Here is a 27557-nt window from a genome sequence, read left to right on the forward strand (position 1 = left end):
GAAATTGTCGTCAATTGTTGTTGGATTGCGTTTTGATTATGGTGTAGGATGTGTGTGATTTTTGGAGGTTTTTTCGTTTCATTTTATTCACATCACGTGATCGCAGATACACTGTAAATACGTATTTTACATTTTTAAAAAGCACAACACATTTACTTATTAGGGCATAAGTACGTATGACATTTTTAATATTATGAAAATATAACAGGACCTCAAAGTCAAACTCGTTCATTAATATTTAATTATTTCTAATGTCAAACAAATTGAAAACGGTAAAGTTCAATCGGTGACATAAACATGACCTCGTCTAACCTATCACTGGATACCTTTTATAGGTCGTTATATTCCCATGACCCGAATTTTATACTCGAACTATATCAAATATTTATTAATTTAATTAATTGCCTTGGTTTTAGCTTAATTGTATCAATTAATAATTTATCGTCCATAAATTATTTTTGTCTCATTGAATATGACTTCATTAATGTTGAGGTCTTGGTTTTATCTTCTAAGTATTTAAATTAGGACAAATTGCAAAAGTTCCTGTGTAATCAGACTTATTGCTGTGTACTTAAAACTACTCGTATTATTCTGTATAGATTTGATAAAGATATTAACAAAGCTATATATAACACGAATTAAAATACGTTTACAGCTATTGAACAACTATCTACGTGCATTTCAGTGTAAGCCTTTACATACTGGATAAGTAGCCCTGATTACGGGAAACAAAGGTAAAATTCCAATGTAAAGTTGAGTTGGACCAGCGAATTTGCCCACATATCGATTCTGTTGGGTCGTTCAACTATATCGCCGTAATTGTTGCACTTTGTGCATGCAGACCTGACGTGCAGTGTATGCAGTCAGCGATTTGTAGATTAGCTGCAGGAAGTGGTGTGGTGGTGCCCTTTTTATAAAACACTCTTTTGTTTAACTCCGATTCTGTTAATAGTTGTATATTGCTAGGGACTTTAGAATAAGAGAGAATGTTTAGTTAAAATAGTGGCGCCGTGTAGACTATTAAATGCTTGAGCTAGAAGCAGAAATCCGTTGTCCTATTTCTATTTATTTCTTGAAAGTAATACCTAATGTTTGTTTACTATCAGGTGATACGTATGTGCTGGTAAAATGCCTTCATAATAATTTAAAGTTTATAAATGTATTCCCACGAATAATTGCTGGTCATTACTGCTTAATTTTTTACTTAAGATTAAGAATCAGTGGCTAATTTGCCTAATATATATTAATTAATGTACACTTATCACGTTGCTTGATTTGTTTCGAAATCTGACTTATCTATACGGCAGCCTATCGGACCAGCGATTAACACCAATCTGACAAAGCTCATGAGAGATTATACGAAACGAAAATGTCTGTGACTTTTAACGAACCTTTTGATGAGCAGCCGGAAAAGCCGGTTCCTGACAAGTGTAGTAGTGAGGAGTTGAGTACAACAGTGAGTCACCGGTTAATAACAAGGCAATCGAGATATGGAACGTGCAATTTGTTCTAAGATTTACGAGACGATGTACCGACTGAATGTGAATGATTATAGTAATTTCGCTGGCGGTTGCCGAAATGTGCGGATTGGAGGTGCAAGCGTGAACATCTGTATGTTGAAGCGTGTACTTGAGATAATCTAGGAATTTATCTATTTGTGGCGTGCTTGTCGGATTTGAGGCGTTGTTAAGAATGATGTATGTTCTTCAGATATTAATTTGTGAATAGTTTTGTCGTAACGAAATTATTCGGTTTTGGTTAAGCTAGTAGCAGTAGGTTAAAATATTACCTTTATTTTATGTAATTGTTAGTAGATTATTATTTTATTAATTCATAAGTGAAGTTAAATGGTGTGTCATACATATCAATAAATGTTTGTTTCAATAACTATATAGTTAATATTTCGCAAAAGAGATTGTGAATCTCGTCTTAGAGACAAATGTAGAAGCATTAATAAAATGTTCCGTTAATTGTCCGTCTATTTTATCTCATCAAGTAAAACTATATGCATTAGAAGCTAATTTAAATACGCCATTACTTGGAGTAATAAATCTTGCACGCTTTTACTTTTGTTTAGTAGGTACAAACCGGGATGCATTTCTGGTGTTAATTGTGCACATTTCTGTTTCTAGTGATGTATGTGTCCGTAAATAGAGGTCGTGTGACGTCACGTCAGTCATGTGGATTTGGACTTTGGGACTGCATGTTTGACTTTTGAGGTTTCGGTGTGAAATAGTACGCGTCGAGTTGTGCGGTTTATAGATTGGCTTGTTTACAGTTTTGAGTTACGATCTCGTGTCGTTATTTGGTAAATATGAACTGTTTAGCGTTTGTTTGGGTAGTTGCTTGGAGATATATATGTTATATAAAAATATGTTGTGTAGATCATATTCTCGTTGTTAATCGAGCCAGGATTTGGTTAGAATTATGTATTTCTAAAGTTATTGGTAGGTGACCGAATCGAATATCAATAAAATAGGTCTCGAATGTCAGCTGTGCCAAAATGGGATACCGTAACATTTTAGTTCATCGGTACTATCGGTATCTATGAAATATGAATCCAAAGAAAGAGTGGGTGTTGTGAATGATTTCCAGACTGCCCTAGTTTTCGTTGAGATTTGTCGCCGTAGATTAAGTCCTCCTTCCCGCGCGATGAGATATTCTGCGTTATTTTCTCGTAAGAAATGTTTCGCTCACCGTAATATAACGGTCGCTGTATGTAATATAATAGTTTTGTTTGTAATCCATCCCGGCTATCTCGGTGCACACGTCGCGTCCACGCACAATGAACCAGCGGAGGCAATGAACAATCGCGTTATATCATCGGCGTCATAAAGAGATCGTTCAACCGCATTTCGAGGGCTGTTCACCAACAATTTCATTGTATATCCAAACATAATCATTAAAGCAAACAAACGTATAATTTATTTAACAATCGTAACATCTATGTTATGATTGCGGCCCGTTTTTATCGCGCGCAAAAAAGATGGCTGTAATGAAATTATTTAACCGTACGCTTTCGGGTTCTCAATGCGAGTCGAGCTGGGCAATTTTGCATGTCGTGGTTTTTTGCGGCAATGTATTAACCGTTTTGTTCTTTGGTTTTTGTGCGGCGCGCGATGGGCCGGAGCGATGACACGCGGGGAAGATTAGCTCGCGTTCGTTTAATGTTCTTGTTTCGATTGATGGACACTGCGTTTTTTGTATTTGCCACCTTTGTACATTGATTGATAGCCTTTTGTCTTGAGTAAGTTGATTTGGTGGGACAGATTTTTTAAAGTCTACTCCTAAATCATCAGAATGTATAGGCATACACCTACTCTAGGAATTTATTATTAAATTCATCATTGATTTTTTTTAACCTGAAATTCGCCACTTTTTCGCAACACCAATGCCAGTTGATTAAGATTCACAAAAAGAACTCACACAAACATTTAAAAAAACTAGGGTTCGAACAAAAGTGTTGAAAAGCCCCGTTCGCACTATGTCACAATTGGTGCGTAGATCCGACGCGACGTATCGCTACATTTTTTGGCGCAACTTCGACTAGACATGAGTGACATGACTTTTGATATCCGAGTGTATTGAAACAGAACATGTAAATTGTATGTTGTTTTTTTTTGGCTTTGAGCTGTAGTTGTACCTGCTAAACGTGTACATTTAACAGGTGAATGATGTGGTGTTGAGAAATGTTTAGAAAAAGATTCTTCATCTTACTGGATGTTAGGTAGATTTGTGTACTATATTCTGTTTACGTTTGAGTTGATATTATGATGATTAGTGGTTATTTCTTTGTTCAATTCTAATTACAGAAAAAATGAATTGTTTACGAATAATTGTATCTTCAGTTTTAATAATACAATAACAAAATAGGTAGATAGATACCAGAAGGTTAATGCTAGTGCGGTTTTCAGACCCTAACATTTCGCGCCGTGACGCCGTCTATACTGCCCTGTGTCGACGCGACCCTTGCCAAAACGCCTGCTGTCGTTGTACCCGCTTTAATTACTATCTGTCTTATAGTAGATGATTCGTATGCGTATATCCATACTAATATTATAAATGCGAAAGTAACTACCTATGTCTGTCTGTCTGTTACTCAATCACGCCTTAACTACTGAACCAATTTGCATGAAATTTGGTATAGAGATATTTTGATACCCGAGAAAGGACATAGGCTACTTTTTACCCCGGGAAATAGGTTTTATCCCAGAAATCTCACGGGAGCGGGAACTATGCGGGTTTTTCTTTGACTGCGCGGGCGAAGCTGCGGGTGGAAAGCTAGTATTTCATAATTTAGTACACCTATGGAAAATACGATTATTAGTAGGTACGGAAAAGAGGGATCAATGTAGAGCGAAAGGCGACCTTAAAGCGATCAGCGATCTCTTCCAGGCTGCTAGGGTAAAGGATAAATATGTTTAACATTAATGTAAGTTATTGTTACGGAACTATAAGATTATAATAACATGTAATTTGTCATGACTATGTAATTTCAAAAAAAGGCGATGCCAATCGTGCCCTAAAAAATGAATAGAAAAAGTAGGACTCGTGACTTACCCGATTCAAATTGCTAATAATTCAAATTACCTACTAATATCGGAGACTTAGCATGTTGTTAATGATGTATAGATTTCTAGCATAAGAGCAGCAGATCGTTCAACAAAATCATGGGAAAATTACATTGTGTGTATAATTTGAATGAGCCTTATCTTGTTTTGTTTCAGTGAATATTTACCATGATATCAAGATATTTCTAACCTAGATGAAACTTGTAGTTTATTCTAACGAATTACTTACTATATATACCTATCATGTACTTTACGTATTACTTATTTTACTTATGCTCTCTAAAGAAACTGTACGAAGGAAAGAGTTACCACATGGGAAGTAATCAAAGCGTCTATGAGCATGAATAAAACCTCAAGATGTACGCGTGTGTTGCAAGTCTTTAAGCAAAATATACGATCTTTTCTTATCAAAGATTTGTTAACGATCGCATCCCGTCTCTTGTAATCATTTGTAAAGCATGGTTAATGATTATTCTAAATGCCAGTTAACGGTCCCTGAACAGCCGGGGTGTTAATTGAGGATAATTTAATACAAAGTTCCAACTTTGTGCCGAAAGCTCGTTATGGAAACCCGAGTAGGCAATGTCTGCGGACGGAATTAGATACGTCTGAATCAAAACGTCCCATCAAACGAGACGAGCGTGACGCTGTCACAATAATGATGTCACACATCTAATGTAGTTGGTACAAGTCGAGATAACAGCGGGTCGACGAACCTGAGGCGATATCGCATGTCGATACGACGTTAAAGGAACGCTTTATGAGGGAGGCGAAGTTCACGGTCGGCGTTGGTCTTGTAGGTATATGTTCTAGAATGTGGATTTTGCGGATATAAGATGAACAATATTTCTTGTAAGGAAACAGATGCACTATGAAAATGTGTGTAGAATTTAACCCAGGCATTATATAAGTAGTTACACAAAAACAAATAAGTAATATATTTTAACCAAGGTGTGCTTAATCATTTCTCTGGAAAAAAAAAACACTCTTACCTATGTAAGCAAATGGAAGTACGATCTTCTGTAGCGAAATTTACCAAATGAAGAGAGTGATATTTCAAACAAACACAATTACGATATCAATAAATTTAATTAATATAAATTTTCTTCACCATGTGCATAAACCAAAAGAAAATGTAAATGCACTGAACGGTGAGCAACTGAGCACGTTTCGCACCAAAAAAGGTCAACATCTCATAGACAATAAATACTGAATGTTGACACCGTACGCGCGAATAATTAATGATCTCTTATTTATGGTCTGTTGGTAGGTAGGTACTAGTGTTTCGCTTAGCTTCACGTAATTGGTTAGATTCTGTGAACTTTGATTCGTTTAGACTGCGAAGATGAAATGTTTTGATGATATTATATTGTGGTAATTAATGAAGAGGTGTTTTGGTTTATTTTTAGGTGATGTGATTGGATGTCATTCGTAATGATTGTAGTTATGTTTAGTTGGTTAGTAGTAAGTTCATATTTATATATGAGTTATAAGAAGGGTCTCAAAACTAAATGATTTCTAAGGTAGGCCATAGATTCACATGAGAAATCATAATAAAGCGTGTAATGAATATTTAGCAGGTGTTAATATGTCATTATTATGAAATTACAATTAAAAGACGACAATCAGCTTTAATTTCAAGTACAGAGGTTTCATTTGACCCTCGCTAAGCATTCGTCTCACGATCCTCACTTTTACTAGTTCACCATCAATTCCCACAACTCGCAACTGACAAGCCTCGCAAATAGATACGTAAGGATACATTAGAAGCCTGTATTTTTTGTCCCCGTGGAAAAATAATCTACCAATATCACGACTATGGGCCGTTGACTCTATCATATTCAATAGTTTTTTAGATGCGCTTGAAGAAACTTAATGCGAAATGTAAATAGTTGGTTTATTCTGTCAATACTCTGTTGGTAATGAATACCTACTATTATTATAAATTGAAAAGTTTGTGTTAGTTTATCACGATGTATTAATAACTAAATGATTTGCCACATGTTTTATTGCAGTTTCACCAGGCGGAGGCTGTGAAAACAATATATTCTTCACTGTATTGGTTTACAAATAAAAACTGTATTACTTTGCAAGATCAGTAAGTTCTATTACACTTAATTATGTAGTAGATAATAATGTTTCAGTTAGCATTACGTAAAATGTTGTTACGCGTCTTGAACAATACTTTGTGAAATATACATATAACAACTGAACTCGCGTCTTCTGTCTACCTGTCGTTAAAACGTAAGACGACGGATTTTATTAAGACTTTCAGAAACACATAAACTGAATACGATCTCTTTGAACGGCGCAGGAAAATAAAACTTTAAGGCACTCGGAGATCTCTCGTATAAAATATGTCGGTTACTTCGTCTGGTAAGCCGTCTACATTTGAAATTTATTGTAAAATCGATGGAGAAATAAGATAAGTATGTCATTGGAGGATGATGGGCAATTACATGGAAGATTGAACCAGTTATTAATATTATAATCAGTTATGAAAACCAGATCCTGTATAACTGTTATAGCTATTTCACCACTTGTTTGCTTGCTGATAATGTGACTGATAGTGACTTTAACACTTTTCAACGTTTATTATCATACATTATATATTCTTACTGAACTAAACCGAAATTAATTCATATCATTCACAAAGCACGTATATTTAATGCGTCGATTACCAATCCTAACAATAAAACAAAATAAATACGTTCAAGCGTTAAAAACGATAAGTAAATCGGTGTGACGAAATATAATATTATTTTATACGTTTTATAGGAGCTACACAATCGACAACATTTTGGATTAGAGACGTTTAATTTACTGCCAATTACGTGAAAGTCATTGGAAAATATAATGCAATTGTTACGGTTTAATAATGAGATTGAAGATTTGAGTTCAAATTAATGGCCATTTATGCCATCTTAACATTTAAGAGTATACTGAAAGCGTTATTTTAAAAAGAAACCATACAAATGAATATTTTAATTTTATACGACGACGAAGTAAATAATCCACAAGAAAGATAAAATAATGATTCATATAGCGGAAGGAGCTGTAACTAAGACGTAAAATTGGTCACATTAGGAAGACATTGAGGGGAGAGAAAACTTTGTCCAGCAGCAGGAAATACTTATACTAAACTAATATTATAAAGTTGAAATGTTTGTTTTGTTGATTGAACGCACTAATCTCAGGAAAACTGGTTCTTATATAAAAATCAGTAAAAGCATATAACACCACGCTTCAGTCAATAGGAACAAAGCATCAATGGAAAATCTTGCAATATACGGGATCTTCTTTTTAAAAGCAGATGCGTTTCAACTAGTTACACTAATAAAATAAACCTTCGCCGCCTAAGGCTAAAAAAGCGGCGATCCCAGGACTATAGTGAACGGTAGCAGCTAGCAGAGAGTCGGATGAGGATATATTGAGAAATGAAGTACGTAGGATACGTGATCCACTCGCCGTGACCGGGCGGCGGCCGATCGATGGCTTTCATCGTACAAGATAGCGGCTGTTTTGCTAACACTCCACTTTGATATCTTTAGACTGTTGCGTAAGTGGTTAGGTAAAATGGTGGTGATAACGTATTGCGGAGACAATGGATTAGGAAATTATCGGTCGGGGATGTGTACTTACAAGGTACAGGTCGAGCATAAATTTAAAGACGATGAAGGTGTCATTGTCTTTGAAAATGCGAAAATTGTTTTAATGGTAACCTATACCATTAAAGTACGATACTATCGTCTTATTCGGTTCTCCTCAATATAGTTTACATTTATTTTAAATAATATGTACAACTAGATAATATTTATTTGAAAACATAAACCAATAATAATTTAGACTGAATCGAAGCTAAAATGATGTATAGGTATCAATAGCATCATCATTTAGCAAACGTGAAATCAGATTGATTAACAAACATTACGCATCATTTTGGTGTTCGAATGGTTATTTGTTACAATGAGTGGACCATTTCAAATTGTTTAATGTTTTATTCAATGCGCTCGCAGTGCGGCGCTCAAATTAAACAGACTTTATTGACCCACTGAATACACCGAACCCGAATTCACTATTTTCGCTAATGCAATAGTAATTCCGATTTCAATTCAGACCAATCATTTCACTTTCTATTCAAGATTGTGTAGTTAATGTGATTACTGGGCTTTATTCAATTCTGACGGAAATCGTTTCAGTAGCTGGCTGCGGACCGCGATAAAGTAAAAGTAAGATTGACATTTTCTCTTGTTATGCCTCGTTTCGTCTATTTATTCAGGTTAAAAGTTATATTGGATTTTAAGAACACAGTTTTATATTCACTACAAATTGCTGTGCTTTAAAATGTGGAGTCAATTTAGACAATTTGTAGTCCGTTAGATATTTCCTATAATTATTTAAGGTATCGCTATAACTAAAACCATCGTCATGAAAAATAGACTTTCAATTGTTACTCAATTACTTTCGTTTGCGTGAATCTGGTTTGTCTACAAAAAGTGATTTGAGGTCGAATAAGTGGTGCTCAACAGGCACGTCTGAAGATTGTCCGTCGTGCGGTTTTGGTGTTTAAGCTGGCTTTAGTTGCCGAGTTTGTTAAGGATTTGCGGCCACCCACGATAATAGTACAATTCGACCGCTGATATTTATTTATAATCCTTTTGTTTTAATCGATAGATCGGGTTAAAGAGTGCTCGTTCGTTTCTTTGATCTTTCGTCCCGTTGGTCTTCATTTTCTGATTTTCGACTCTACGTAACGTACCTGAAAATAAAAGCATATATTTTGAACGTGAAAAAGTTTAAAAGGACCAACACTAGGATTAGGAACGTAACATTAGAACTGGATAGCAAAATCCAGTACATTCAGGAGGTGCATTCAATTCGGTCTTCAATTTACCTCTCTTTGTACGGAAATCCTTTTACCTCGTCGGTATAATACAGTAGGTTTAAATAGTAGTAAAGTTAAAACCCTATGCCTGTGGAAGTGATTCATTTCCACACTGTGAGATTACTACACGTTGAAACAAACTCGACTACCTACACTATTAAAGTTTGGTCGTAATTCCTTCAAAGTTAGGTACCATTGAAACTACTTGCTTGCTTTTCATCTTTGTTAACTCGTTTTCCTTCACCTAGATTTAATACGAACTTGTATCATCAGTTATAACGTTAGAATTAAATTATAGCTCTTTAATTTTATTCTTCTCTTGGTCGTCTAATGTAAATCATGATCGCAAAAGTCGTAAACCAACGTTCGAACAGTCTTTGTTTAAATTTGCAAGCGGAACCCGTCCGCTATAGTTAAATAAAACAGTTGGAGATATGTGCGTTTCAATAATTCACGTTGTTTATGAAATTGGCCCTTCGAACATGGATGGTTGGAGGCGACCGAGCCGAAGGTACGGAGCCGCTGAGCCTTGCGTGCGTGATAGGAATCTGATAGGAACGGTCGGCGCAATTGCCTTGTTTGTCGTAGATGTACGCGTCAACGTTAGCCAGGACGTTATCTGTACGTTGGACGAGGCAAATTAAGGATAAACGCTTTTGGTGGCCAGTTTGTAATGGTTTGCTTTGTTTGATTTAAGGGTAGGAGCATGTAGAAGTTAATGTCAGCGATTGTTGTAAGTTTGTATGGAAATTATGCTGTGATGAGATTTATTGATATCGATAAAAATTGTGTTTCAAAATAACGTTGTATGTACACTGTGTCATGCAATGTGGTCATACCCGGTTTAGCAATAAACCCCTTTCTTCATACGCCTATAGCTACGCCTTGTTAGTTAAAAACGATAAGATTAAACATGTTAAGGGACATGTGTAGCACACGCATTGAAAAAAAAAATGTGAACGTGCGTCAAGTCTCAATATGAATATCGCAGATAATGCTCGGGACATGAAGCCTATTTGGTCGCGACCATGCCCGTTGCCCGCGCACGCCAATCTGACCATTTCTGTCCGCTGATTGTAGATTGTTCTGTTTACATGCCGTTTGTTTGTGAATTTTATACGAGATATTGTCGCACGCGAGTTTTATCATTTTTTAAGACGCTACAAGTGCGTTGTAACTTGGGTACGCATGTTTATGCCATCTTGATACAGACACCAGTGTTTATTGGATATCTAATGAATCCATGAACTATGTAGTATGTTTCTAGCAATTTGTAGTTTGTTTGCAAGAATGTGTATGCCATTGTAAACATTTCGTAGATAACTATCCTATTTGGTCAGTTTTCTCCGCACCTAATAAAATGCGCTAGTGTTTGTAACAAGTAACAATGTATTGGGCTTCAAAAACAGACTGAAGTTCTATTTGCTCTGCTTACAAAAAGGTTATGAGGTCGGGGCTCCAAACACGTGACTCGGTACGGCTCTGGTAATAATTCTATTTGTAGTTGTTGTTTATTAATTAAATGATGTATCGCGTATTAGTATTGTATCTTCTTTTAGAATGTATTATTGTCTGTTATGTAAGTAATAATTCTTTATAATATATATGATATGTTTCCTATCTACTATATTATATTATTATATATTATATTATTGCTTTTATTTTTATTTTTTTTCTTTATTTTTTTCATAATAAGTACACTGCCACTGTCAGGATGTCAATGTGGTGTCCACTGAAAATCAGTGGAGAATCTAAGTGTCTTATATGTCCTTAGATTCTCAAACCACTGAGTGGATATTATCCATTTTGTGCCGTTGTAACTAGTTATAAGTTAATTTTATTTATTTTTTATGTATTAATGTGCATCGGTACAAATAAATGTATTTTCTTTCTTTCTTTCTTCTTTCTTTGTAATAACATACGTATAGTATGTTAGTAGATATAGAACGGCTTATCGAGACCTGTTCTAACAGTGTTACGTTACTTGACCAACGGAGCGGTCAATCGCTATAGTAACAAACGATTGTTTCCTCACCTCACACGAGCCATTAACCGGCAATCAGTAATCAATCAACAAACACGCGAGTTCGTTCACCTTCGCCAAGGTCGTGATGTCGATATTTCGCGTAAAACGATGCACGCGTATTATATTATGCGTCGACGCGCTGCACAAGGCAGGAATGAGTGCCCGGTGGGAATAACATAGCGATCCATCAACTTGATATAATCTTAACAGAGGTTTGAGCCACTCCTTTGGAAACGCATTGAAATGTTCCAGGGCACATCGTGTGTCGTAGGGGGATATGGTCAAATCGTTTTTTTAACTGTAAGTCTTTATGAATCAATCGAGGTTTGAGATCGATAATTGATATTTAGAAAAAAAACAAAGTGAGTCAGTTTGAATAGCATCTGAAATAAGGCATAATTTAAAGACAATAATTACCGTGAGTATTTACATAAAATGTTTATGCGTATAAGACATTGGGCAAATGTGCATATTCAGATTCAAGACTACAACTTGGTGATTCATAAATAATGGTACAAAGTAGATGCCACATTCAATGCTATACAAATTAATAACAACAGTGACCTGTGCATAAAATTTAAATTGCTAATAACATCGCCGTTTATTGACCATTTAGGGAACCATTTCACATGTGCAAATGGAGTCTATTACTATTTACAAGCGAGATTCCATTAGCGACAAAACGTATCGCTCCGTGATTTACGACGAACACCGTCCGGTTTGATTGTCTCTTGTATCTTTAAATGATACGACTGGATCGATTCTCGTAAACCGTTTAAAACGGACGAGAACGACGAGTGAATATTTCATATATGGATACGGATATGGATGGGCCGCTTTGCCAATAGGTACATAAAGTTTGTCACGCAACATATATCATCGCCGCGTTTCGCAACGTTGTAATTTTCCGAGCCGTTTAATCAAATCACAGCGGAACCGCCCCACGTGGCTCTAGCTCTGCTCGGTAGCGCATTGTACTAAATTACATGTTTATTATGAGTGGAGTGACCTTGGCCGTGAACGGGCGGTCAAGACTGCGCGTGGGCAAACGATGATCCCATGCTAACCACGCACGCAGCCGTCGCCGCTGGTGATTATTATTTTGGACGCAAAAAATTAATCCAAACACCATGAAGAAATCGCAAAAACTGCTTAATAATATTTTGGCTGTTGATTGAATGAGATAAGAGTCAGTCTTTTTATCATGGTTCATCAAAAAACTGATTATAATTTTATTTACCGTGCTAAATTAATGTATCTGATAGGTATGTATTAAATAATGAGAATATTCAAATATCTTGATGTATATGTATAATGTGGCATGTGAACTGCTTACTAAATTAAATAATTACGAGTGAGAAAATCCACTAGGACAAGACTTTATAGAAAAAAGTTCTATTTTGAAACTCCTCCGTTCTAAATTCAAATACCTGACGTTCCCAAAATCATTGAAATGCCTATTTCCAAAGTCCATTGGGCATCGCCATGGGTAACAATGTAGCAACTAGCAGAGTTGAGACCCGGATCCCCTGCTGCATTCAGCCAACCGGAGCGACCAATGTTCAATGTTCGCCATCGAAAATAACACGGAGCCAAACTAATGTGCTCGTGACGTCACACCCCCAAAGTAATTATAGTAAAAGTTCGTGACTGCGGCACGCTTCGCCGACTAATGCATATTTGAACGATATTATGGAAGCGGGCGAGCCTACATGCGGCGGAGTTGAGGTTAGGTGAACGTTTATATTTGATCGAGCTACGAACTTTGGCCGCAGGTATTTCGCGTGATAGACTGCTATAAGGAGGATAAGGGACTAGAGTAGCGGTGGCCATCAGGAGTAAGCTTATATAAATGACTTGTATATTATAACAATCACTTCAAAGGGGCTCAAAGATTGAGCATATCTTCGGATACAATGTAACTATCATCTTTAATAACCATACATATCTGAATGAAATTTTCAAAAAATACATTACCTTTTTAGAAATAGACATACTACGCAATCGTTCGCGGAAAAATTGAAAATGTCGTCGAAATTCGTAGGACTTTATCGCGCTTTGAAAACTTTTTACAAACTGCATTTAACGTGTTTCTTCCTACTCGTGAGAGATATAAATGCTATAAACTTTAAATGATCCTGGCAGGTTTATACTGATGGACATCTGCAGTTAATTTTGGTTATCCTTTGGCATCTATAATGATTTTACATCTGTGGTTGGAAAGCTTTAATTTTTTCTAATACATAACATCTATTTCAAAGTTTTCTATCTATAAGAAGTACACTTTGTGGTGAACGATGATTGTAAGAAATGCAATAGAGAATTTCTTTGAATAAAAAATAATACCAAATATTTGTAATATCGCTATAAAATGTCTATAGATCTACGATAGTACCATAGTATAGAAATTTAAAGAGCACAATATATTACTACAAACAGACATTTCAATTTTCTCATCCGTCTCGATTTCACATTGCACATAAAGCACATTCATTCCAATGAATACCAGGTGAAATAAGGATAAAATAAGATACAGAAGAGTTTGAGAATATTGTTCGCTCACCGAGAATACACATTGAGATTTCACCAAACCGTTTTTGTATGGCCGCCGGAATAATTTCCAATTCCCTTGTATACCTCGGCGCATTCAGCTGTCCTTTATAAAAGTGGTTATTGTGTCATGTGTTACGTAAAATGATTACAGGCTTACATCATGCTTGTTTCTTTGGCGAAAATAACTTCTTTACGATGTCGACGGCTCCGAGATAAAATCCGAGACCGGCGAGGTCTTTGCACGGTACCTACGTACGCAGTACGCTATATATTTAAAAAATATGGCTAATATATTATTATTTTCGAGCGCCAAATGAAAAGAAGCATTGTATTTAAATAGATTCATTAATCTGACCGTCGAGCACAATGGCGGTTAACATAATCGCATAATGCTCTTTTAAAGATCGGCTCAGTTAGTTTATAAGTTGGCACTTAATGGTCGTTGAACCTGTTGTACGCGGGTACTTCCTTGTATCGCCCGTGTGTGAAATATTTGGCTCGAGGCGATGAATACTGGGATGTGAAATTATGAATATTGATCATAAACACCTGGGCATAGCGTGTAATTGTGTGCTGTTCCCCAAAGAATGAAATTGTCTCTAATGCTTTCCAACCAACCAACCTTTTATGTATTTGATGAATTATTAATTACTAGCTTTCCGCCCGCGGCTTCGCCCGCGTTTTCAAAGCAAACCCGTTCCCGTAGGATTTCCGCGATAAAACCTATCCTATGTCCTTTCTCGGGTATCAAAATATCTCTATACCAAATTTCATGCAAATTGGTTCAGTAGTTTAGGCGTGATTGAGTAACAGACAGACAGACAGACAGAGTTACTTTCGCATTTATAATATTAGTATGGATTTCAGACAACTCTTCTATTGCATTCGGTTGTTTTAAATTCACCTTTAAGTATATTAATACACATGCTTCCTTAAAATCTTCTATCTCTAGCTCCACGAAGAATCTGTAATCTAAATAGTATTGATATATCAACGCTAAAAATATATACCAATAGAATAGGGTCACACGTGATCTAAGCATAGATCACATTTATTTCAGATGCAAAAATATGTCAACCAAAGCAGCGAAGCGAGAATTTTAATCGTGTATAATAGATATGCATAAAAATTCATGCCCTTCACACTATAAGCGGTTTTACAATATAAAAAATGCATTGACATTCCTCATTGTGTTCAATACATGATACTTGTTTTATTTCAAAAGGTACCTATAGCCGATTTTCGTCAGACTTGATAATATAATGAGTCGGTTTAATATTCCAAATGGGTGTAGGATATATGTCTCGTCATGAACATAATTTTGATCTGAAACTCGAGTTCCGCTTGAATAAGTTTATATGTATTTTGTATTTTAATACGCAATACGTCCCTCGAATCCGTATTTGAAACCGATAAGACACGCTTATTGATATTCATGTATGTTATGAAAGCTTTATTTAAAAACGTTTGAAAGTAATAAATGTCATATAATCTGTGGATACTGCTTTTTAAATCTTACAATGGCATTATATTCTGGACATTTTCTTATTGCATAAAGTAATATAAACTTACTTACAAAGTAAATGAACCTGATACTTTTATTTTCTTGAACCCCGAAATGGGATGACATGGCATAATATAACAAGGCAACATAACACGGCTTTATACATTTGTTTAAAAACTGACTGTAGGTGTTAATATTTTCGTTTCTTGTCATCGTTTGTTAGAATTTAGATTAATTAAACCTACAGTATTTCTTTTACTTTGGACTTATTGGTAAGAAAAAAAACTGATAATTATAATGAACTAAATTAGATCTGAGATATCACGTCTAATTACATTATAATTATGATGGCTTGGTATTTATGACGTTATAGCCTCCATAATACGCAGGATATCATGATTATATTTTAATCAATTTATTACTGAACTTGGTAAATCGCCATAAATACTCAGACATCTCCATATATGGAGATCCTGCGCTGTTATATCTCAGAAACTACTTACACGTAATACGGATAAAAAATGTAGCCGTGATTTCCTAAACGATCGTATCGATCATAGCCACCTTTAATTATTATGTCTTAGTATACCGTTATATTAAATTAGTCAGTGGAATTATGTCGGGTCACTTTGTCAGGAATAGTACATTTTTTCTTATTGGTCTCGGTTGTTCAGCTTGGTTTGTACCTACGTAAATATACTTTTTAATACTTTTGGTTGAAATGGCATGAAATAAGTTACTGTTTGTAAACTAGCTGTTATCAATTTTGAGGCAATCTCTTAAATACTGTTATTTAGATAAAATAAGTTCAATATACCTACACAATATAGGTTCAGTGACTATATTTTTTGTCAAAAAATGTGCACTGATTTTTTTTGACGTGAGATAAATCGATAGGTTATTTATCTGATCAAACAAACACGATCATAATCATTTCGTTTCAGTGTTTTTGTGGCTACTAAAAACTAGATTCTTCTTTATGTATTCAATTAACCTCTACTAACCCTACACATCACTACATAGTATAAAACAAAGTCGCTGTCGCTGTCTGCCCGTCCCATTGTACCTTTACTTAAATCTTTACAACGAATTTTGATAAGATTTTTTTTAATATATATAGAGTGGTTTATTCATTATATTATTATCTCAACGTTTCGCATACTTTGAAGCGATAGAATTTCGAATAATAGTCGCGTAAAATCAAACACATGAAAGTACTCGATAGAGTGGTTTATTAGGAAGGTTTATAGTATACAAATTGTTAAGTTTTCAAAGCGGGCGAAGCCGCGCGCGTTATGCTAGTATAATATTCAATATTAATATATGGAGTGGTTTTTGCACTATGATGCGGTACCGGTTTCCGAACGGCCGCGGCTCCCCGACGTCTGGTCCACTCAATGGATAGCGAATAGCGTGGAATTGATTAGCTATGAGCTATAGGCTAGCATGGGTTTCGTTATCAATAGTAATGCTTAATTGCGTGTGTATGTAAAGTTGTTTGATTAGGTTCGAATGGAGCGTGTTTGATGATGTATGCGTATAATATTGATGGAGGTATTAGGTATTGAGGATTTTTTTTAATGTATTTAAGAATTATTTTAATGAGATCACGAGGAAACGCTTGAGTATAGTTAATCACTGGTTTGGTTGGTTTATAAATGTATAGGTGATTTATGAGGTACTTATACTTACACCATCGTCCATCACCTTTGTAACACAACACAAATATTATAGTACAATATATTTTTGAGTTCATTTTGATGTCTTCTGAAACTTAACTGAATTTCATGTGTCTCACTAATAGCTGTATTAATACTCATACCATAACAATAATCTAACATTACAAAGTAATCAATTTTCATGAAGGCAATACTAATGTATAGGTATGATAGTGCAACTGTATCAAGCAGTAGGTCGAATTGATTGGATCGTTCTGTTAATGTTGTGTCAGGGCTGAATTAGTGGAACGCGTGGTTTGCTGGTTTTCTGCATTCATAGACGATATTATATCAAGATCACTACAAGATATTATCTACCTTATTATAATCTGCTGAGGTAAAAAAAGAGGAACGTTAATTTACTACTTTATGAGGTAGTATAAGTAAGGTAATTTGGTAGCCATGTGGCATCATGTGCTTCAAAGATAAATATTTTTCTTTTGTTTCTAAATTAACAATAGTCTTGTGAAAATTGTGCAAAACCAATAAACAGACTGTTTTTATAGAAGTGTCGCGTGTGAAGAAATTTATCACTTTGCTTCCTGATCTAATAAGTAATTGTATAGTTATAAAAGCTAAAGCTTTTTACATTGTAGATAGGAAGAATCATTTTATTTTTGTAAACCCTGTATTTTAGCACAAAGCCACTGTTAATATAACATGTAATCTAAGCATTCAAAGCTGGGCGTGTTTATTTGGCTCTGTGGCCCGTATAGTACAATATGATTCTAAAATGAAACATCTTTACTGTGCCCAAACAAAGGCCCACCGGTTTCACCTTAATGAAGAGCTTTGTCGCGAGTGAAAATCTGGTTTGCGCAAACCTTGGCGCAAGAGAAACTGCTAAAACAAATGTTGACTGAGTGTTGACATCGCAGCATTCTCACGGTAGCAAGCAGCAACTGGTGAAAGCATTATCTTGTATCGTAGGAACAATGTGAAGAGCGTGCCGATGCTTATCACCACGGCCTGCTCACCCGGCTTTCACCCGTGTGTGACATCTTGTTTGGCTGTTTGGCAAATTCGCGAAACTATGATAGTGGTAGAAACGTGTTAGTGATGGGCTATTCATAGATGTGGTTTTTTATGCTTTCTCTAGTTGTGGGCTTGTGAGGTTTCTTGTTTATGTTTTGTAATTTTAACTTTTCTCATAAATGATGGTGTCTAGTTTTGCTTAAATCTAGAGTACCGTGTATGAAACAATTTACTTTAAAGATTCGCCCAGAAATTTGTGAAGAACAATCAACGCACGCGTGCATTTATTCTAAGTTGTCTTAAAATTAAACTTGGCATGTTTACAACTCACTATCGAACGAAGTCACGATCACTTTGACCGCAATTTATCACGAAAAATGCCTCAAAACGACATCCTCTATCATGTCACATGGGTATCGAATAAAGATGTTATTGAACTTCGCTATTTATCCGTGTTTAGACGCTCGGCACGCGGCTCGTACACATTTTGTATGCCGAACATAACAGCCAAAGGACGCTCATCAGACGCAGCGCTTATGCACTTAATATTCAATAACACACCCATAGTATTGTGTGTATCTCGTGATTTAGTGCTCGCGACCCGCGGCTGTAATTACAAAGTGTAATGTCGATGCATCTGCGTCTAGAGTGCGTTGTTCTTGTATGTGGAAATTTATTGGAGAAATTTCGTGGAACATGTTGTAGACAGTGGGTACAGAAATAATGGTCTTCGTTTAATTGTTTGTTTGATAATTAATTAGGCGTTGTGTATTTTTTTGTATGTATTACTTATATACCAAATATCTAAAATAATTTAAAGAGTTATCAAATGTAACTGGCCATGCAGAGAAACAGCGTCTTTGTTGGTATAAATAAACAGAGAACTAAAAGACAGATATTTTCGATTAAAGCCGTTATTGTTATAACAATACATAGGTACTTAATTTATTATGATACCAGAGAACCATTTAATTTTAACGGCAAATTTTGCGAAACGAAATGTATAAGCCAAACAACCAATTGACAGTTCTGAGCGATATTAAAGAGAGTTTGCCACAGTGTTTTCAAATATTTCCCCTTTCCAACTTAAAGGCACTTTACTTGTGGGAAACGGCACAGCTGCACCAAATGGATTGCCGCTATCTCGTCCTTGCAATGACATCTTAACGTCTGCCATAACGAAAATATAACCTCTACTGGTTTTTGTGTTCCTAATCTACTAAATCATCGCTGCAATTGCTTCTTTTTCATTGTGTGTTTTGGTTATCGCAGGTCGTATTCAAATTAGGAAACGAGTCATTTTATTGTATCAGTTTTTTTCTAAACGTTCCGATTTTATATTCAATCCCCGAAATTGCGTCACGAAGAATGATACAATAAGAAAATAATTAAGCTGAATTCAATCAAAGCTATCCATGATTAGAGATGCTTATCAGGTTTCATTGGAGCGATTCCGATAAATTAGGCGGTCGTTGGAAGCCAGTGAACGTCTATGACCGAAATATTATACTCATATTATTATTATTATTGCTTACGTTTCATCAAGCGCAGAATATCGTAATTGCAAGTGACCGCCGACGGGGCCTGTCACTCCGACTGTACCGGAGTATTTGAGGTGGTCTGTTTGTTTTTTTCTACCACTTGTCTCGATTTCACGGTCACATTGACAGTTTCGATGTTATTAATGACTTCATTTTGGGAGCTTTGTTTTTCTGTTGTCATTGTATGTGATTGTATGTTCTCTTTCAATTCGTTGCGTTCCTCAGTCACATGTTTGATAAATGATTATCTGTAGATTTCCTAATGATTAGGCTTGATTGCGTCGTACTTAATGTGTGCTTCGAAATGATTATTATTAAATACTATAAAGCTACGTTATATAAGCTTTAATTAGCTTCGCCAGTCGCCTCGACCGCAATATTAATTTATCGTTTTTGAATACTAACCGCTTTATAGAACTTTATCATTTTCATTTCATTCAGAAATCAGAGTTGGTGTAAACTCTATTTATAAACTCTCTTCAACCTCTTTATAAATCGCATAAAATCCTATTTCAATATTAGAGAATTTTCCTATTTCCGATAATGACACTTACAGCGCTGTTAAGAGAAACTGCTTTGTATAGGAACCCGGACGTATTATGATTTCTCGCTTGATTTCACGATAGTTCATAATGCCGTAGAGAACAATACTACACCGCTTTTTATTGACTCGTTCAACTATCGGCTTCAATGGAATATCGAAGTCGAGAAGAGCAGTTAAATCGAGCTAAGTTTTTGCAGCCCACGCTGAAATGTAGTTTCCCAATATTTGCGGGATCCGCTGATTGCAAACTAGTTCCACAAGCGTGACAAACGATTCGTTGATAATTTCAAATAATAATCTTCGATTGTCGACGAATTCGCAAATGAATTTTTTCGAACGTAATCTAAAATATTCATCTGTGCCAGATGTTTTGATTGATTTCTAAAAGAAACAACCGTAGAATTATGAAACACGATTTCTTTGAATACTACTATTGTCCGAGTCGAAGAAAAACTGATTAAAAGAAAATAATCGAAGCGTACAAATTCGTACTATCTTCGAATTGTTTGCATTTTGTGTTCTCTATGCTTTTTTTGTGCAATAAATTTAATGAATATTTTTCCTTGTTTCAGTTACTGCCACTCTACCACCACAGAGGCCTTGGATACCCTTGACGAGACCAAATAGGAGTCGTCCCACTTGTGAGTACACATTATTACAATTACAATATGCATACATCACTTTGTGGTCATCCTTCGATATGTGTGCCATTGCCTTTACCTTTATAGCAAACACTTGGTGACTTTTCATTTTTAATTTATAATCACTCGTCGATCTTATAAGGCATTAACATTGAAGCGATGAGATCACCGCATTTTTAATACATTTCTATTAAAACTGTTGCATTCATTAAATTTTAAAGATTAAAGAATGGCATGGTATTATTTATTGATGTTTTATATATTTGTTAAGCTTCTTCCAAATTATATTCAATGTCAAGAAGCTTTAGTTTTTTGTTTAAATTATTTTTTGGTAAGAAAACGTGGGAGTGGTACAAGCTGCCAAAAGGGATTTGATTCAGAATGGGTTCAAAGAATTCAAACTAAATAATGAGGATTACAAATCGATATTCAATATAATTAAATAACAACTTAATTAAATAATCTTCATATGTATTACGGTGGAGATGTCTTGTTACTTTGCTTGGATAACTAACGTAATGTGGATGTATCCTAATTTGTGACGATGAAAAACTACTCTCACATGTAAAATCATCCACATACATCAATTTCGAACTTTAGGTCTTAAGACGTAAATATTTATTTTGATCATATATCTTTTTCTCTTATTATTCAGACCGCTATCGAGTATAAATAAATATTTGTACACCCTTATCCACTTCCTTTTAGCTGAAAGAAGCGAGGTTACCTCTCCATTGTGCAGTCCATCTATAGGTTATTACAATATCCGACATCGCCAGCAAATATTTAGCCACTACGGTCATTGTGTCTCGCGGTCAATTGACACAGGCGTGTAGGAAGTGCCCTCCGAGTGAACAATGCACAATGCGAGGCATTGGCAGCGGCCTCGCGCATCCGTGAACCCGACTTCGAGGATACCTCTTTCTAATGTTCTTTAGTTTTAATTAGCCTTCGGTGTCTGGATAGAATAGATTTCATTTTTTAGACTCATCTGTGATGCTTCGTCCTAATGCTCTTCAGTTTTAATTAGCCTTGTTCTGTCTGGATATAACGGAGCTTGGATTTTTACTATTTTTTATATGACGCTTTTATTAGCTTCACCAGTATGTAACCGACAACTTTAGAATCGATTTTGAACGGACAGTTTTAATTTAAACTATGCACACTAATCAAGGATACTTACTTTTGACGACAACTTCTCTGAATGTTAGATAATAACGTATTTTATTATTAGTTCCATACTTTTTCGAATATTAACTATTAAGCTTACCTTCGCTGACTAAAATTGTAGCTAAAGTGTATTCAGTATTCATAAGCTTTGATAATTTCATATCGCCACGCTCAAGCTCGTATCTTATATTGACGTATTACATATTAGTGTGGATAAGACGCGTTACAACACAAAAGCGCCATTAAATTTAATCGATCCAAGGTTGGAGCATACAAAACAGGCGGTGCGTTTATCGGAGGATACTGCGTTTAAAGTTTCGCCTGGGGATACCGTAGAAGAAGCGATTTTATAGCTATTTGTTGGTGGTGCAGCTGGAAAATCGCACGTGTTCCTTATTAGATACACTATTTTAGATAGATAACCGGCTTTTAGAAATAAAGTATACCTTGTGTCTAATAATCACACACAGCCTATAGTTAGTAGTGCTGTTTCTTCTATGTGACACAGATTTTGATCTCTATCGTGACCGTAACAATACGAAAGTGATAATCTATTATAGAGATTTATGCCTGTCTGTATGTTACTTCATTTTTATTTCCACCTCGTCTATATATTAGCGAAAAATATTTTAAATTTAACAGATCATCACTTGGCGATAGTATGTCTCTGTACCTAATTCACACCGATTCGTAACGTATACGCAAATTAACAAAATCATCATTAAATGGTAGTTGGCGACGTTTAAGAGTTTTGGTATCCAAAAAAATCAATATTGTCACGGCAAACTCATACGTAACTCTAGCGTCACGCTTGTTGCGTCGAAATTTTTGATTGTTGGCTCCGATAACAAAAATTTATCTCCAAGGTGAATCTGTTCATTTTTATTGAATTTATATTGTGTGTAACTAATATTGTCAGTTGGAATTTTTAGACGAATAGCCTTGTTGTTGATTGCAGTTACTTTTTTTTGTTTTAGTTATTTATTTATTTTTTGTATTTAATGACATTCCCTGCTAGGTAATATTATGATCTCACAAATATTTGAATTTACCCTTGTTATTTTTACTAATAATTTTCCCCGAAACATTTGTTTCCATGTACCGTATTGAATTTGGTCATGAAGGCCCTTTCAAAAACTTGCCTGTATTAACATTCAAATATAGCGAACCGTCTTTTATCGGAGTAAAAATATTTTATTCCTCTTGATCGTAAACCGATTTGTCAGAAACATCTGAATGCGAGACAAGTTGGGCTCGTATACCTTGAAAGATGTGTATTTGTATCGGTATGCATAAATAAAAGTCCAACGCTCAAATAGATTGGAGTTTCGCTTATTCCATATGATATATCCAATTCGGGAGTATCGATTTAACTAGAACGTTTTTCGTTTGTAATACTTTGTTAAATAACCTTTCACAAAGTCTATCAAATTCTACTGCATAATGCCTTCTTCTTTATTGCACCTATGTCATGATCATTTTCCTCTATTAATTGAAGTGTTTTTATATCCAAGTGTAATTCAATCCAAATAAACCAAAATATAAAAAGATGTTGTTACATCATCAGATATTGCGACTCATCTGGTAACGATGTTAATAATTGTTCATGACAGATACCTATAAGTTAAATTGAAATATAAGGTTCGTGTGTTGGGAGAGAAATGATACCATCGAGATCCAGATACAAACTGATTTATTTATTAAAAAATCTTACATTATATACTCCTCACATCTCGCCCTTAAAAATAAAATAAAATGAAATTGATACAAGATTTCATTTTATGAAAAAAAATTAAAATATAAAGTTAATACAAAACATTATTTAGTAATAACATTAATCATAGTTCATAAAAATATAACATGAATAACATACAAAGTAATCTTAGACACTTAAGACTATTGTTTACATAATGCATGCATACGATATTATATTAAACAAGCTAAGATAATAATAAATTGATCTTTAATTATAAGTACAGTCAGTGACAAAATAATATTATGTATTTTGTATGATGTAATATTTCTTAAACTAAACATGATATAATTTGGTTCTGTTTTTATGAATAATATCAGTTTTACCATTTATTTCGACTTTTACATTTGGTGACAAATCTTTGATAACCTTGTAGGGACCAGAATAAAGGTTTGATAACTTATTACCTACTTCATTTTTAACAAGAATTAAATCACCAGTTTTGTATAAAATTGGATTAATATGATTATCATAATTAATTTTTCTTTGTAATTTAGTCGCTATAAGATTTTTTCGAGCTTCAGCATGAGCTGATTGTAGTCTGTATTTTAACTCATGAGGATAACTATCGTAGTTATAGAGAGGATCGACATGTTTTAGTAAATTGTTGGGTAAATTACATTTCTTGCCGTAAACCAATTCAAATGGTGTAAATTTTGTCGAACTGTGTACCGACGTATTATATGAAAAACACCAAAACGGAAGCCATGTACTCCATGTTTCATACTTACCTTCTGATTGAATTCTCAGAAATGCTCCTAGATGTTTGTGAGAGTTTTCCAATGCTCCTATACTCTCGTGATGATATGCTGTAGAGTATTAATATTAACCCTTAATTACTCGCGTCCATATAGTTACACTTACGCTCGCGTGGGGTATATTTAACCCCAATTTTAAAGGTACAATAAAACATATTTTTAATGACATACTTTTATTTTTATTTTAAAAAGTTAGAAAGAGACAACATTGTTCTAAATGATTAACTATCTTTAATCAATATAAACGTTATAAACTTTTAAAGATGAAACTTTAAATTTAGGAAGTTTTTAATCAATACATTTATCACATATCATAGTGGAATGGTCGTGACAAACTTGCTGGTGGCATTTGGCACACATAAATCTTATTTTCTTATCCTTTGACCTTGGACAGATATGGCACCTTTTATAAGTTGTCGATGGACCACCTCTGGAAGTGGGGCTAGGATCCTGAACTTGAGCATTTTTTTGCCTTTTTTGTATGGCCCTAGGCAGTGTGGTAAATATAACCATAGGCCATATTTTGTACGTATTTTGCCGACGTTATAGCTAACACACATTTGGTTGAGTTGTGGTCACTCTTGATCACGTCCTCTTCTACCTCATCTTCATCGGGACTATCTATGATGCTTTCTTCGTCGTCTTCCAAACGCTTAACAATCTGGTAGTCAGAAAGACGCTTAATTGCCATTTTAGGCGTTCTAACCTAAAACAAATACACAGAAAACAAAGATAAGTAAAAAACGAACTATTTAGTATATATACTGCACATTATAAAATAAAAATACACATACTCACTCGTCCAAAAAAAGTTGCACGAATACTCGCGTGGGGCAATATATACCCCAGACGCGATCTCCTGACACAATCACACGACATGGAGCGTCGCTCGCGCTTGATTCGCGGCGGGAAAGGTATTTAGGCAGCTACTAAAAACGGCACGCAGGTAGCTTTAAAAATGGCGGAGATACGACGCTTCAAATACGCCGTGGGGTCAGATATACCCCACGCGAGTAATTAAGGGTTAAGTAATTCACATACCTGTTTGACTGTATCAGACATGAATTCTGCACCTCTATCGGTAGCTATTTCTCTAGGTACTCCATGTTGCAATATGAAGTTGTTTACAAGACTTCGCGCGACTTCTGTTGAAGTTTTAGTAAATAATGGATAGGCACAAACATATTTTGTCAGTTCACACTGTATGGTTAGAATATAAATATAACCATTACTGTCCTTGTTTAATGGTCCAACTAAGTCCAAAAAAATTTTTTCGAATGCCGAATGAGCACTCGAGGTGATGGCCATTGGCTCTTTCACCTGAACAGTGTACTTTTGTTTCTGACATTGCGGACACTTTAACACAAATTGTTTAACATCAGATGCCATACTAGGCCAGAAATAGTAACGTTTAATATTATTCAACATTCTTCTTATGCCTGCGTGGCCACTCGTAGGTAAAAGATGAAAATCGTTAAGTATTACTTTTCTGTCATCTACATTATCGATTGTTTCGACATCTTTTATTATACATAACCTAGGACCTACATAGTTAGTTATGTTTTTAATTTCACTTGCAAGTTTATCGACAAATATCTTATTATTTTCATTTTTTATTAAATATATTTCGCTTATATTAATTTTCTCTGCAAAATCACTAATTTCCCTCACAAATTCGGCTCGCGAGACTTGTGTTCGAGAAACTGGATTTATGTAAATTGTCTTTTTCTTAGACACGTAAATTAATCTTTTACTTTCACACGTAATTTCATTATTTTTCCTAAATCGGTCTATAATAGATTTTTCCGTAAATCTCATCTCAACTGCATCTTTCGGCCTAATATGAGTTTCTACGACTTTTGGTTGATCAGGCCAATCGTCTGAAGAAATCATATCATGGTCGCAAGAAGTGTCATTTAGTCTTTTTCTCTGTGCACGCGTCATCACATATAAACATTCATTCATCTCCTTCAATTCTTTCGAAGAAACTTGAATCCTAGATAATGCGTCTGCAGCTGCATTATCTTTTCCTTTCACATACTCGACAACATAATCATACTCTTCTAAAAGCAATCTAAATTTAAAAAGTCTACTCGATGGATCTTTTAAATTAAATAAGTAAACAAGAGGCTTATGATCCGTGAGTATTTTAAATTTACGACCGTATAAGTATGGCCTAAAATATTTTATAGCCCACACCACAGCCAAGAGTTCCTTTTCTATGGTGGGGTAGTTCTTCTCCGCTTTATTGAGATTTCTACTAGCATAAGCTATTGGCCGTTTATCTTTATTGCATAAAACAGCGCCTAGGGCATAGCCAGAGGCATCAGTCTGCAAAATAAATTCGTTTTCATTCGAAAAATTTGGGTATTGTAGTACGGGAGGTGATATCATACTATTTTTGAGAATTTCAAATGACTCTTGACATTGACTATCCCAAATAAAGGTTGCATTTTTTTTACACAATAAGTTTAAATAATATGCCTTTTCTGCGAATTTGTCTATGAATTTTCTATAGTAGCCGGCGAAAGCTAGGAAACGCTTTACTTCGTCAGCACTATTAGGAACCGGATAATTTTGAATAGTTTTAATTTTTTCTGGGTCAGGTACACCATCTTTCGACACTACATGTCCTAAGTAAAGGATTTCTTTTTTTAGAAAAGTACATTTGACAGGATTTAATTTTAAATTAGCATTGCGTAGCCTTTCAAAAACAAGCAAAAGGTTTTTATTGTGATCAATTAAATTTCTACCCATAATAATTAAATCATCTAAGTAAACCAAACATTTTTCATATGATAAACCTGCCATAGCCATGGTCATCATACGTGAAAAAGAGCTGGGGCTAGTTTTTAGACCCATAGGCATTCTAGTCATTTGATACTGTTCTCCTGCACAAAATCCTGTATATTTTCTAC

The 27557-nt window shown here is 35.0% G+C and overlaps 1 protein-coding gene across 5 annotated transcripts in view; it reads left to right on the forward strand.

The window, feature by feature from the left end:
• The window catches only part of LOC123695043 (CCR4-NOT transcription complex subunit 6), a 192340-nt gene that overhangs the window by 143938 nt on the left and 20845 nt on the right, over positions 1 to 27557 (forward strand). For all 5 annotated transcript variants that reach the window (XM_045640737.1, XM_045640734.1, XM_045640736.1 and 2 more), the window contains exon 5: positions 20890 to 20958. In XM_045640737.1, coding sequence (XP_045496693.1) covers positions 20890 to 20958 — 69 coding nt within the window. The remainder of the gene's footprint in view (positions 1 to 20889; positions 20959 to 27557) is intronic.

Source organism: Colias croceus, chromosome 10 (genome assembly GCF_905220415.1).
Source record: "Colias croceus chromosome 10, ilColCroc2.1".
Classification (NCBI taxonomy): domain Eukaryota; kingdom Metazoa; phylum Arthropoda; class Insecta; order Lepidoptera; family Pieridae; genus Colias; species Colias croceus.